Source organism: Microtus pennsylvanicus, chromosome 20 (genome assembly GCF_037038515.1).
Source record: "Microtus pennsylvanicus isolate mMicPen1 chromosome 20, mMicPen1.hap1, whole genome shotgun sequence".
Classification (NCBI taxonomy): Eukaryota; Metazoa; Chordata; class Mammalia; order Rodentia; family Cricetidae; genus Microtus; species Microtus pennsylvanicus.
Window position 1 is genome coordinate 30202389 of NC_134598.1, and position 15287 is coordinate 30217675.

At 41.5% G+C, this 15287-nt stretch overlaps 1 protein-coding gene across 5 annotated transcripts in view; it reads left to right on the plus strand.

Annotated features, from left to right (window-relative positions):
- Vezt (vezatin, adherens junctions transmembrane protein) overlaps window positions 1-15287 on the plus strand; it is a 48755-nt gene that overhangs the window by 18883 nt on the left and 14585 nt on the right. For 4 of the 5 annotated variants that reach the window (XM_075954058.1, XM_075954056.1, XM_075954059.1 and 1 more), the window contains exons 2-5: window positions 6136-6270; window positions 8359-8448; window positions 11725-11897; window positions 14452-14727. In XM_075954058.1, the coding sequence (XP_075810173.1) occupies window positions 6136-6270; window positions 8359-8448; window positions 11725-11897; window positions 14452-14727 (674 nt within the window). The remainder of the gene's footprint in view (window positions 1-6135; window positions 6271-8358; window positions 8449-11724; window positions 11898-14451; window positions 14728-15287) is intronic. The other variant, XM_075954060.1, reaches the window with a different exon arrangement.

Here is a 15287-nt window from a genome sequence, read left to right on the forward strand (position 1 = left end):
TGTCGAGTCTGAACGTGGGGCATGAGGGTGGGGGACAACATGAAGTGCCCTAAGAATAAGACCTGAATGGGCATTTTCTTGAACTTTTTTTCAGTTTTTAAAAAATGGAGTTTCTTGTCTGTTTTTATTTTTCTTACAAAAATATGCTTCGGTCACCAAAAAAGAAAAAAAAATTCTTAGCTCAACCCAAAACTCGTGGCTATTTTTCGCTTAGCAAAATTCTTCCTGGTGTTCTACTGTGTTTGCCAGCTAGGGTTTACAGGAAGAGTGAACCACAGGATTTCCTGAGGAGGAGCGCTCCCACATGCTGGGTCTGAGCTCTCGTATTCCATTTGGCAGCACTGATCCTCAGAGTTTCCAGTGTTGATGCTTTCTTTCTCCGCATAAAACAACCGAAACATGGGTGATTCTGTTTTGCCTGGACCAAGGGAGAAAAGCACACCATTTGCCCTACCTCCACATTTTCTTCCCAAAGTCACCATCAACGTGTGATACTCGTCATATGAAAAATAGGGCTTCCCATAGATGCAATTGGTTCTTAGACCTCATGGCCCAAGACCTCCAAATAATAGTGGTTAGAACAGTTGCTGTGGGACCACTACCTCCCCATAAAAGAAAAAATGCATTTTATATTGAATGATAAAGTTTGATGCTTACAGTTTCACCCTTTCCGTGCTTACACAGTTCGGCAGTAAGAGTTTAGTGTTCTGTACGAAGGGTAAGCTGTCCTTGTCATGGCCATTGTCTTTGCTGTAGGGATTAGAAAAGACTGCTAAAGTACTTCTTGCTTTCCATTTCCCATCTTTTTAAAGCTTACTTTTCTTTTTATATTTCATTCAGTAGATTGCAAAACATAAGGAGAAAAAAGCGACAGCAGCAAGACAAGGTACAATACATTGAATGCAAAAACAGATCAAACATGCCCTTGTGGGCTGGAGAGACAGCTGTGTGGTCCAGAACTGGTTCATCTTCCAGAGAGCCCTGATAAACTCCCAACACAACTGTCTGAAACCCCTCATCTACAGGATCGAACGCCCTCTTCTGGCCTTCATGGGCATTCATACATGTGGTACACAAACATACATGCAGGAAAAAAAAACCATACATATAAAAAAAAGAAATAAGCCTTTTAAAAACATTCTACAAGAGCTCTATTACCCAAAGTACAGTACTGAGGTTGCCAAATATGTCAATACACTGTTATTAATATTTTTCACTTGGATTTTTTGTTAAATACATTGCTTACATTATTGCTCCTAATTTATTGCTATTTTTAAATAAAGCAAGTATTTTAATTTTTTCCCTTCTAATTTCTCATGTGATGAATGCCAATAAACAGTATATAAAGAAGACAGTCTTTGGGTTCTTCAGTTTTTAAAGATAGAAAGTTCTTTTGTTTGAGAAGGGAGTCAATTGTCTGTCTGTTTGTTTGTTTGTTTGTTTGGGGCTTTTTTGAAACATGGTCTCATGTGGCCCAGGCCAGCATCAAACTTGCTATGTTGCTAAAACTAGTCATGAACTCATGATCCCCCAGCCTCTACCTCCCAAGTACTAGGGTTACAGGCTTGCACCAGTGTTTGGCTTCAAGAGTCTGGACTTTGAGACTCACTGATGAAGAGGTAGTTTCCTGAGAGCTATCAGATAACGTCTAGATTATTTAACAGTTTAATAAAAAACAACATATTAGCCCCGAACATTTTTAAAGAATTAGTGTAGAGCTGGAAAGATGGCTCAGTGGTTAAGAGTCCTTACTTCTCTTGCAGAGGTCTTGGGTTTGATTACCAGCACCCAGGTGGTGGCTCACAATCGCCTGTAACTTCACTTCCAGAGGATCTGGTGTCCTTTCTGGCCCCTGTAGGCTTCTGTACTCAGGTGGTACATATAACTCACACAAGCACACACCTATCCACATAAATCTTAAAAATACATACATTTTAAAAATTAATGTAAATCAGGTGGTGGTAGCGCATGCCTTTAATCCCAGCACTCAGGAGGCAGAGGCAGGTGGATCTCTGTGAGTTCGAGACCAGCCTGGTCTACAAGAGCTAGTTCCAGGACAGGCACCAAAGCTACAGAGAAACCCTGTTTCAAAAAACAAAAATAAATGAATAAATAAATATAAAAAATTAAAAATTAATGTAAAATGTCATTCCACTAAAAAGTTTCTCCTGTGTTCTTAAACCAAGTTTATATGCTCCAAGGACTGTCTCGGTCAGTTCATCTTGGCAACATTCAGTTAGACCATTTTAATTGTGTGTTGTTGCTTAAATTTTAAATTTTCTTTTGGCTCAAAAGGCATTGAAGCATACAAGTAAAAATAAAGCTGCAATCCAGAATGCAAAGGTAGAGAATAGCGCTTTGGTGTTCATGCAGGGTCTGGGCAAAAGCGGTACAATTTGCACTGCCAATCACAAATAGAAAACTGCAGAAATGAAACATATAATGGAAAACATTAGAAATTACATGTATGGATGTGTCCCTATCTCACCATCCTCCATGCCTCTTCTCAAAGAGTGCCTAGTCTCATTGGAGGCTATAATTGGAATAGGAGGCAGTAAATTAAGACTGTTGGGTCAGATTCTCCCCCACCTCAATTTTTGTAATAGTTGCTGTACAAAGAATGGTTTCCCCATTTTAAATTATCAGAGAAAAGACTAAAATGATTACATTCTGTACCATGAAAATGATAGGAACCCCAGATTTCGTTGCGTAGTTTTCCTGAGTCATAACCACACTCGTGGGTTTGTGCGATAGTTGCTTCTGATTGCTCTCACTCTGTGGCAGTGGGCTGGAGTCTTCTAACAGAGACCATATGGGCTGCAAATCCAGAGTAACTTCACTTTGATCCATCCCATTCATTCTTCTTCCCCCAGGAGTTCCTCTGAAGAAGGGGTTCTAAAAACAAATTTTAGGTTTTGTTTTTCAGTTTTGTTGTTTTCGTGTGTAAACTTTTCAGAAGGTCGAGCCAAGCAAGTGTTCTTTTGCCAACCTAAAGGCAGAGCAGGGTAGGGCTCACAGTTCAGCCTGAAAAAAGATTGAGTAACCCTAGGCATTATTTCAGTAGGCACTATAGGTGATTTTAAAATGAGCCGTTTGGTGGAAGCTGGGAAGTAGCTTAGCTAATAAAGTGCTTGCTAACTCAAAGCCCTGGGTTTCACCCCCAGCACATATAAACTACCAGAAACAGCAGGAGGTCCAAAAGACCAAGGTCTTTCTTGTGTCTATAGCAAGTCCAGGCCAGTCTGGGCTACAGGAGACCTTATCTCCAGAACAGCACCTACTGCGAAACCAGTTAACAATTTGATGCCCTGAACTCACGTTTTCTGGTTATGCCAATTCTGTGTAGACCTTCCTCCACTAGCCACAACCCGCAGCACCTGTAACCATTGGTTCCTTGGGCCTTAAAACCCTTCCTTGCCCTAACCCTGCCCTAACCCACCATGGCACATGAGCACCCCAGATTCCAACCCTCTGAGTATGTCCACCGTGGCACATGAGCACCCCAGATTCCAACCCTCTGAGTATGTCCACCATGGCACATGAGCACCCCAGATTCCAACCCTCTGACGGGGTCCCACCATGGCACATGAGCACCTAGATGTCAATCCTTTGCTATTCCTGAGTAAACTGGAGTGCTTTTGGAGAGTCAGTTTCTTTCCTGCTCACCTTAGCTTGGCAGCTCTGTTGCTGGCTTTGTGCTTGTCGCTAACACTGATTTTCTAACAGATTTTGATGTTCTTGTTTGTTTTTTTAAGATTTGGGTATTTCACTGAATGGTATCAAGGCTTTAAAAAAAGATTTGTGGGGGCTGGAGAGATGGCTCAGTGGTTAAGAGCATTGCCTGCTCTTCCAAAGGTCCTGAGTTCAATTCCCAGCAACCACATGGTGGCTCACAACCATCTGTAATGGCATCTGGTGCCCTCTTCTGGCCTGCAGGCATACACACAGATAGAACACTGTATACATAATAAATAAATAAATAAATATTTGTTTATTTTGTGTGTCTGAGTGTTTTATATGGATATCTGTTTACCAAGCGCATGCCTGGTGTCTGCATAGGTCAGAAGAGGGTGTCAGATCCCCAAGACCTGGAGTTATGGACAATAGTAAGCTGCCATGGTGGCTGCTGGGAAACAAGCCTGGGTCCTCTGCAGGAACACAAGTCTCTTAACTGCAGAGCCATCTCTCTACCTCTCAAAGTTGGTTTATTTCTTTATTTTACTTTATATATGAGGATGTTTTGCATGTATTCATGTATGTGATTGTTGGATTCCCTCACACTGGGGTTACACATAGTTGTTAGCCACCATGTGGGGCTCTGGAAATCAAACTCAGCTCCTGTACAAGAACAGTAAGTCTTGAACCCTGAGCCCCTTAAGAAGTTTTTTAAGTTTTAAGCATGTTGCCCAATTTTTACTTTAGAAAAGTTCGAAGGTTAAAATTAATTTTTGCTACTGATCCATGGTAAGTTTCTCAATAAATTTTCATCTGATAGTAGCAGTATGTTTCTGTTTAATGGAATTGGGGTGACTTGGTGTTGTGTGACAAAACTTTTCCTGGGGAAACGCCACCCAAGTCTGCTCATCCCAAATAGGGAGCCCATGGCAGATCGAAGTAGTATTTGGGGAACTGACACATTTTATTGAGTTACTTATAAGAGTATGGGTGAGGGGCTCCTTACAGGGACAGAAATGACTCGTGGACAGCTGCATCACCAAAGCCCCACCACTGCAGGGGTGACAGCTCACAAAGCTGGGAACCTGGAGCACACCGCACAGCCTGCAGGCAGCTCGTTGGGTTGGTGCTTTCCTTCCCAGCTGCCTCAGGTGGTCTAAAGCTCTCCAGACATCTTGACTGGTGTCAGCTTCTCCCCCAGTCTGGTCTTTGCGTGTTCTTACAGTTTTGCTCATCTAGGAGTCTTCTCTGCAGCTCGGCTTTATTTGCCTGTGAGGGAGTCGCTGCTTTTACCGCTTTCTCTGGTCTAGTGAATTCGGTCAGTTTTGGGGACTTCCTGAATATATGTTGAGTTGTTTGCCTTCTTGCTTAGAGAGCTTCCCCGCAAAGTACAAAGTCTCAGTCTTGGAGGAAACTGTTAGACAATGCCTGGGGCCAGGACCAAGGCTCTCTGTTCTGTAACTTATGCCCTTTCCATATAACTTACAAAAAGGTGTCTGCCAGGGACTGTTCTAAGTGCTTCCTGGGTTTGTTGTTTTGTTTTGTTTTTGAGACAAAGTCTCGCTATGTAGACCAGGTTGGTTTAAAACTCAAGAGATTACCTGCCTCTGTAAAGGTGTGCACCACCATGTTGAGACCCCTCTGCATTAGGTGTAAGTATCCTGTCCTGTGGGAGACAGCTGAAGCATCCATGCTTTGTAAATTACCACAGGTACTTAGCTAGTGATAGTCAGAGTTAGAAACTGATACTTAGCTAGTAATAGAGTTAGAAACTGAGCTTAAGCTTTGCTTCCAGAGGTTTTTTTTTTTCTTCTGGGAAACGTAGGGTGTTATATCACTCCCAATGTCAGAATGTTTGTGTTGTTACCACTGTGACCTCCTCCTTATTTTAAACCAACCTCTCTCATCTCTGCATTATCTAATATGTGAACGAGGACTTTCCTAAAGTAACTTGAGTTATTTGTAGTGTCAAGTATGGTGGGTAATAGGCATGGTAGTGCTAAACAAAGTAATAAGCGTATTATGTATAACATTACACATAAAATTGTAATGAATGTATTTAATTCTTGGCTTTAAATTGTAACTGTTTCACTCCAGGTCCTCTTAGCAGTTATCAGGAGCCAGCACCGCCTGTTTGGAATGCTCTACTTAAAAACAACAAAAATTTGGATTAAAAAATTGCTTAAATCTATTTTTAATTTTGAGTTCATTTTTCTTGCTAGTGCTCACTCAAAAAATGTGTGTCTGTTTAGAGCTTTTCCTTTTTGGGTCTTTTTGTTGCATGTTGGTTGATTTATTTGGTGTTCAGTGGGACTTTAATTAGCAGATCATTTCAGTTTTCATAAGAGAAGCCATAAAAATGTGGCATAAGCTGATATTCAGGTATAATTCTGAATTTGATCCTAAAACTTTGGAAACATCAGTGATCTTGAGATTTGCCTCATTTCCTCTTTCTTTCAGAACTCTCCCCTTTACCAGTACTTACAGGATTTGGGACACACAGATTTTGAAATATGTTCTTCTTTGCCACCAAAAACAGAAAACTGCTTGCCGACAGAGGGACCTCACAAACCTCCCGCAAGAGTCCTACCAAAAGTAAGGAAGCATGCTCCACTTTTCTGCCTTCATCTTTTATTCTTTACTTTAATGATTAAAATACCCTCTAAGGCCAGAGATGTAGCTCAGTGGTAACTGCTTGCCCAGTTCAAGTGTAACTGTTTCACTCCAGGTCCTCTTAGCAGTTATCAGTAGCCAGCACTGCCTGTTTGGAATGCTCTACTTAAAAACAACAAAAATTTGGATTAAAAAATTGCCTAAATCTATTTTTAATTTTGAGTTCATTTTTCTTGCTAGTGCTCACTCAAAAAATGTGTTCATTTTTTGAGGCCCTGAGTTCAATTCCTCCTCACACTGATAAGACTTCCTTATTTCACGGATAGTATACAGCTGTCAAAGGTAAACCTCAGTCTTTCTGCTGCTCTGAAATTTTTTTGTGAACAGGTTGTATGAACTGAGCAAATGAAAATGATTTGAGAGTTAGCATATATTGCTTCTTAAATATTGAAATTGTCTGAAGAGGATCAAAGAAATGTACTGAAACCTTAGTTGGAACTTTGCCAGTGATAGTTCTCTCTTAAGTGGCATGTTCATTAAATCATTTTGGTTTGTTTTTTAATTCCCTTTTCTACACTGACAACTTGCAAGGATCAGTTCTCTCCTTCCACTGTGGGTTCTGGGGACTGAACTCAGGTGGTCCTGCTTGGCAGCAAGAGGCCTTATTGGCTGAGCCATCTTGCCAGCCAATTTCTGTTGTTCTTTGGGGTTGTTTTTGTTTTGGTGATGTGGCGTAAACATGGCTCTTCTTTATACCAAGCAGACATTCTACCATCGACTTGTGTACACACACAGCCCTACTGGGTTTTTTGGGTTTTTGTTTTCTGTAAACTTACGTGTAAAAATTGAACGGTTAGGTGCCATTGCATGGCAGTATACCAAGATGTTTCTGGTGATATTTAAGCCCTGGGCCCTGACCACACTCCCGAGTACCCTCAACCCAGCAGAACGTGACAAAATCTCTGGAAATGCAAAAGGCCCAAGCCAAGGGGTTGACCTTAAGATCCTGGCTTAAATGGAAGTATCTGCTTCAATAGCCCTGAACACCATACCACGACACATCTACTTTGACTCACTCAGCTCATACAATATCAGCAAATATCTATCCCAACGTCCAGCCCACTCTCCAGAACTCCCTCTTACAAGTCAGGTAGAATCGGGTTTTGTGTTTTCAAAACAACAGGTTGGGTGAGACGAATCCCAGAGGAGAAGTTGGACCCAACATTTAACATCTTGTGTTAAGTTAGTCAAGGAAGCCTCTCTGTTCTTGCATAAAGAAATAGTCTGGTAATCATGGAAGCAAATGAACATACTTATGGGGCCAGTACGTCATCTAAGCTTCTTTAAATCTCTATCTCTCCAGCCCTACTAACTGGTTATAAACTGCATTTACTGGCATATTCAGGGAATGGGGCTGTTAAGGTAAATTACATATTTAATTGATTCATTAATAAAAGTTCTGGTACATGACAGTTTTTATAAAAGGAATAAAATGTCTTTCTGCTTTATTATTTTATAACATAATATTAATACTGAGAATTTGTACCATGCTATAATTTCATTCTGAAATAAATATAATCGTCCTGTTAATGCAGTCTTCCCAAGATAAATGCGCTACGTTATGGTGACTTCTGACTGTTTTTTTTAAAATCAGATTTACAGGCTTCGTTTCGATTCATTAATTAAAACTCTAGTTTAGCTAGGCAGTGTTGGCGCACGCCTTTAATCCCAGCACTCGGGAGGCAGAGACAGGCGGATCTCTGTGAGTTCGAGGCCAGCCTGCTCTACAAGAGCTAGTTCCAGGACAGGAGCCAAAAAAAGCTACGGAGAAACCCTGTCTCAAAAATCCAAAACAAACCTCTAGTTTAGGGACCCAGGAAAGTCATTCTGTCGCACAGCTAAAAGTGGAAATAAGTGAGGAGACTGACACGCTGACACTAGTGTGTAACCTAAACAAGTGTTTTTCATTTCTGTTAAAACGTCTAGTTACTTAGAGGTCAGTTGTTTAGTTTTCCTGCCTTTTGAGTGTATTTAATTAATAATTCTACACATATCATTCATAATCTTTAGCAAGGCATCCTGTTCAAGCTGGCAGAAAGCATCAAGAGCTGGACGTTTTCTTCTCAGTACAGTAAGAAGGATGACTTACTCCACAAGTTGGTGAGTGTCTGCTGCCTTTCCTAGGTTTTGTTCTCTCTCCAGGGTCCTGCGGAACAGGGAGAACTGAAAGATCAAAATCTGTTTTGCTATGCCTTGCTGTGATCTGTGATCGGACACTCACTACAGTAACTGGGATCTTCAAAGGGGACTTGCTGGTACTGTTCCTATTTCTTAGAAAAGGAATTTCTAAGGAAGTGTTCTGGTGTTACTGGGGCCTTGCTTATTAACTGTTAGTTTATTGCCATCTCCATCATTGGCGGGTATTCCTCTTAGGAAGGAAGGAAATTAATGCACCGATTGGCACCAGTTCAGTCCTGCAGGACTGTAAATCACACTTCCCAGAGTCAGTACTGATGGCTTCTCTGGTTCCTGTAAACCTCCCTCCCCACCTCTGATGTCTCATTCTCTCTCTGCTGCAGTGTATCTCTTGCTTCGCCCAGCCTCTAGAGAGGTGCAGTCAGCCTTACAACCTACCAGTGTAGCATCCACGCAGTATATCTAGAATGTTCAACGTGCTAAATTCTCTTGGTTCTCAGAGACGTCATTAGCTTGCAGGTGAGCAAGTGTTAGGATTCTCCGCTGGTCTGTGACCCAAAGAATTATCCATCTTTTAAAACTAACTCTTGTAAAGCAGTCATTTACAGAACGTGATAAAATGCTTTCACATTTTGATTGGCTACTCCAAGCCACATTATAAGATTTGATCTGTTGTACCAGTGAGAGAAAGCCAAGGTTTAGACAGCTTTGCCTAGTCACTTTTTAAGTGAATTGTCCAAGAATGTTCAGCAAGGAAATGATAAAGGGAGAATTTGGACCCAGATCTGAACCGAAAGTCTGTGCTCTTTCCAGTAAAACATACTGCTTCTCTAGCTTGAGTATTGATACTTTTTATATAATTTTGCATTTTATGTACATTGGTGTTTTGCCTGCATGTACGTCTGTGTGAGGGCATTGGTTGCCCTGGAACTGGAATTACAGACAGTTGTAAACTGCCATATGGATGCTAGGAATTGAACCCCAGGTCCTCTGGAAGAGCCACCAGTGCTCTTAACCCCTGAGCCGTCTCGCCAGCCCTGAGTATTGATACTTTTTAAGGAATCAAAATTGCTGTAATCCGTCACATCAGCTCAGCATCACTTCTCACTTAACCCTGGCATCCTTCCCGTGCCAGCTGGTCGATGTTATTTCTACTGTGAACCTTGTCTTCCAGCTCCTTTATCCTTAGGGTTGTGTTTCTGCTGTTTCCCTGTGGTGGAATTTTTCCCTGTTTTCTCTCAGTCTGTGGCAATCGTTTCAGGAAGCCATCTAGCTTTTCATCCTATTAGACCTTATTTCCTTTGCCAGCCTAGTAACAATTACCTGTGCTTATGTTTGGTATGTGTTAGATTATGTTGCATAAGCATAACATGTCTTTTGGCTCTTTAATTATTTCATATGTGCTAATACACATGATACTTTCTATAGAAACTCTTTATGATTTACAGATGTCAACTTATTTCATCTTATGAAGTAGGTGCTCTTGTTTACCCCCTTTGCAGAGAAGGAAATTAGCACTGAGAAGTCATCAACTTGCTAAGCTATAGAGCACAGCAGGCTGTCTATAAATATCATTAATGTATTGTACATTCCAAAAACGGTAAGAAAGGATCTTGAAAATCTCACCACATGGCAATGATAAATGTTTGAGAAGATAGATATGTCTCATCTGACGTGAGCATACCACAATATGTATGTATCTAAACTCTCATGGAGACCCATTAATTTTATGTTGTTTTGTTTTACTTTGCTTCTGATTCATCGTTTCATTTTTGTGTGACGGTCTTACTCTGTAGCCCAGGATAGCCCAGGGCTAACGAAATATAGCTGTCCTCCTGTTCCAACAACCTTCCAAGTGCTGAGATTTCAAGCCTAAGTCACCATGCCCTCCCTAAGTTTATGCTCTTAAACTTTAAGTTTATGTTGGTTTGCTTATTACTTAAGCAAACCAGGGCCAGGAAGATGGCTCCTGAGGTCAAGGCCCTCGCTGTCATGCCTGATCGTCCGAGGTTGATCTAGGACCTGTACAGTGGAAAGAGCAGTGGCCTCCTCTGAGGTGTCCTTTGATCTCCTTGTGTACTCACATGTGAATTTGAAATAAACAATTAATAAATTGAATTTTGAAAGTTTAAATAAATAAATTAAACCAACAACTACCAAAGACTTACGCTTTGAGCTGAGGATTGTGAAAGTTACTCATTGCTGTGAGTGCTCACCGTAGGCCACTGTGAGAACTGACTGACTGTTTAGATGCCGCTGCCTCGGCTCACCCTCTGCCACGCCCACTGACTAGACAGGCTTTCTGTCCACTGCAGCCTTCCCTCTGCCCTGTCACTTCTCCTCATGCTTTAGACGCGCTTGGCTTCCCTCTTGCATTCGCTCTGACTTCTGTGTCTCTTCTGTAGCAGCTTCTGCCCCTCTTCGGTGTAGAGACTTAGAGGCCAGGGGGTGACTGGGTGACAGAGCATTCGCCTGGCATGCCTGAGGTATGATCTTCAGCACTTCTGGAGGAAGACATGGAATCTTGTTCTGTTTTGTGTCTTCAGTGTCTGAGTGTTCATTTTCAGAAGGCCTTGGTCCCTCTGATAAATCTCTTAGATTCTGGCTATATTAGTTACTTTTCTATTGCTGTCACAAATTTAATTCAGCTTATGGTTTTAGAGGGCTAAAATCCATGACAAGGTTCACATCTTTATCCTCAAGCAGGAGGTAGAAAGCCCAGTAAAAACGACCCAAATCTTTTGAGACCTCAAAGCTCATCCCCAGTGATACACCTCCCCCAATCCTTCCCAAACAGTTCCACCAACTGGGGACCAAGTGTTCAAAGATAGGAGCTTACGGGGGCCATTCCCATTCAGATCTCCACACTGGCTCTATTAGTGCAGTGTCCACGGTCAGCATCCTTTGTATTATGTTTTCTATGTATATTATAGTTTTCACTTTGCATACCAGTAATTTAACCAAACAGGCATAAGTGACTAAGCTTATTGACCTGTATTACTTTATATCTCATTACTACAAATTTACTTTTCACATCTAGTAGCTTAATAATGTCCATCTCAATCTCTGTTTTCTATTTACAGTGAAAGTACCTGTCACACTAAGGAGAAGTTTAATTGTTGTTTCTCCTAGGATTCTCCTTTGTAAATAAATACCTGCAGCTGTAATTATGTTAAACTTAGCATTTAATGCAGTCTTACCTATGTATTAATTCATCTCCTCCTCTGATTTGATGGCAAGGACACTGGATTCCGACTGGACTCACTACATATCATCCTGCAGCAGGAAGTCCTGCTACAAGAGGATGTGGAGCTAATTGAGCTACTTGATCCCAGCATCCTGTCTGCAGGGCAACCTCAACAGGAAAATGGACACCTTCCAACCCTCAGCTCCCTGGCAACCCCTAATGTTTGGTACTGTCCGGAAAACATTTCTATTTTGTCTGCTTACATGTAGAATATTGGCAGAAGAAATCTACCATAGTATTCTCTATTGTAAAGGCCTTATGAATATTCCATATATTTAGAATTACAGCAAATATAGTGATATGTCAGAGATTAAAAACAAAACAAAACCAAAGTTCTGGGGGAAATTACCATGTAATTAGTGTATGCTTAGCAACTCAACTGTGAGGGATAAATATACCAAAGTATCAGTACCACAGTGCAGTGTGCATGCCAGCCCTAGTCAGCTAGTATCATGGCTGTGTCGCAGAGGTACTAATGGCTGGGACATAGAGATAAAATGGCAGTTATTGCTGTGTTGGCTAAGAAGAGATCATAACTGACAATGACTTCAACTATTTCAACTTGGGAGGTTGAAACAGGAGAATCACAGACTCCCAGGAGTTAGGGGCCAGCCTGGGTAATATAGCAAAGACTTTGTCTCAAAAGACAAAAACAGTCAAACTAAAACAGTCCTGAAACCTTTCCGCTACTGGAAATATTTGAGAATAATGCAAAAGTTCTAGGTAACAATGTGTCTTAAAATAGTTTTTTCAACAAGGAAAAGATAAATACTAAAAGATTTTCTGTATGTACGATTGTGTATGGGAATTGTTGATGCCTTTCTCCTGTTTTTATTATGTATGACAGAGAAGGGATGAATGAATCAAATGTACAAAGTCACTGCCCAAATTATTCCAGTTACATAAGTAACTAGGCTAACTGTCCTGTGTTCTGAATCCTTTTCCTGTCATGTTGTAATGGAGAGCCAAGTATGTTTCCAAGCCAGCAGTCACTGAAATACCATCATGAAAAAACAAACATCGTTCTCTTTAAAAATAGAAGAATTTGCGTGGCACAGTGCTGTGGAGTCCCACAAGTGTGATTATAGTGTAGGCTACTAAGACACTTGCTTGAGCCCAAGAGTTCAAGACCAGCCTGGACTACACAGTGAAGACCTTGTCTCCAAAAGACCCACAAAATAGATACTTATTATTACAAGTATGTATATAAGCAAATTGAACCATAGATGTTATGTATTTATAGGGCTAGAGACAGCATTTGCTAAATGTTTGCCATGCAAGCATGAGGACCTAAGTTCAGTCCCAGAACCAACCACATTTTAAAAAGCTTGGCATGGCAGCATATGTTTGTAATGCCAATGTTGGGGAGGCAGCTGTTGACGGGCAGCATAGCCTGTCTGGAAAGATTAAAAACAAAAACCAGAATGGGCCAGTTGTGATGGTGCATGCCTGTAATCCAGACATTGAGGAGGTAGAGACAGGTGGATCTCTCTAAGTTCGAGGCCAGCTTGGTCTACATAGCAAATAGCTTTTACTAAAAGTAATAGATTCTAGAAGAAGTTAGGGCTCCAGACTGGGAGGTGTGTAGCTGCCCTGGCAATGGGCCGGTGGAGATGAGCAGGCCCAAGAGGCCATGCTAGCCAGTGTAGGCAAAATGATCCGCTTCAGGTGCAGTGAAAGACCCTGTTTCAGAAAGTGAGGCGGAAGGTGAGAGCCACATGCAACACATAGGAAATGTTCTCACAGGACTAAGCGTGCCTGGAATTCCAAGGATTGCTGATGCTGTTTTCACAGATGCCTAGATACACTCGCCTGTACTTTTGTCTTATGTGTACACATTTCACCAAAGTTTTCATTGTTTAATTGACTCAAATAAAAATTTGATGCACACCTTTATTTCCATTAATGTAGTACAGAAGTACAGGGCTTATCTACTTCATGATCTATGGCAAAAATGTTTTTACGCTAGCGATGATTATTAAGTTAGATGACCATTCAGTTATCAACTATGTTTATTGCCATTGTTTTCACTTTGATCTTTTAGCGACGAGGTTTTATTGTGTAGCTTTTTATATCCAGCCTCCTAGGTGCTTCAGTTGTGGGCCTGCACCACAATGCCTGCAGGTAAAGCACAGGCTGCCTGTGCAGAGTATGGTTTCTGTGCAAAAAGCTTTGGGTAAAGCAAACTCAAACTATCTTTGAGATTCTATTTTTACTTTTAAATCTAATCTGTAAAAATGGGTTGTTAACCTACAATTTGCGTGTTAAATGCCATTTTTTTTTTTTTGGGATTTTTCGAGACAGGGTTTCTCCATAGCTTTTGGTTCCTGTCCTGGAACTAGCTCTTGTAGACCAGGCTGGCCTCGAACTCACAGAGAGCCGCATGCCTCTGCCTCCCGAGTGCTGGGATTAAAGGCGTGTACCACCACCGCCCGGCCTTAAATGCCATATTTTTTAAACCAGTTGTAAACTACACTTCTCACGAGTGCCCTTTACCTAAATTCACCAGCCAGATTTTAATACCTGGGCGGCATTAGCCGACATGCTCAATGTTGAAAACTATTCCACATCACCCTATGTGTGCCACATTTTTAAAGTATTGCTTCATAAAGATGCTAGCATTTTGTTTTAGTAAACTGAAATCTGTCATTATTTCTACCAGCTCAAGTAGCCGACCTCTCTGTCGTCTGACAGCGTCTTCTTGGCTTCTGTGTTCGCAGGGATGCCTCGCTGCTGCTTGCCTTCATTAGTTTGCTCATTATGCTTCCCACGTGGTGGATTGTGTCTTCCTGGATGGTATGGGGAATAATTCTGTTTCTTTACGTGATCACACGGGCTTTGAAACTATGGAGGACAGCCAAACTGCAAATGACTCTGAGAAAATATAGGGCCCGTTTGGAAGACATGGCAGCAAATAGCCGAGCCTTCACTAACCTTGTGAGAAAGTCCCTGCGTCTTATTCAAGAAACCGAAGTCATTTCCAGGGGATTTACTCTGTGAGTTCATTTCTCACTTTATTTTTTAAATGATTCTATTCTGCTATATACTTTAAGGAGAATATCTTGTTTTTATTTCTACATTACAGTTATGGCAGAGGAAGTCCATGTAGTCTGTTAATAAAGGGACAAAGTCATTATATGCTAGATGGATGTGTAGTAGGGCTTTGTTGTGTGGAAAATGTTTTGAGAACCATAGTGGCTCTGGCCTGTTACTGTGTGACTGGGTGAGACAGTGGCAGCATTTAACCCTGGACTGCATGTGCCGTGGCGACCCAGGAGATGTGTGCTTCCTTACTCCCTACCAGAAGCCTCATTGCCCAGTTCAGATGGCAGACGTATCTGAAGTGATTTCACATTAAAATCTAACCTATGTTAGTAACACTTCCTGGGTAACCACCAGCAGCTGCTGAAGCCCTAGACCTTTCAGAGTCTCCTGTTAATAACGATGCTGCATGTTCCCATGAGAAACTGACCGGTTAGCAGTCAAGCCGTCCATGCTTATGCTCCAGGACGTGCTGGAGCTTACTAAAAGGAGAATTGCAGGACTAGGGCGATGG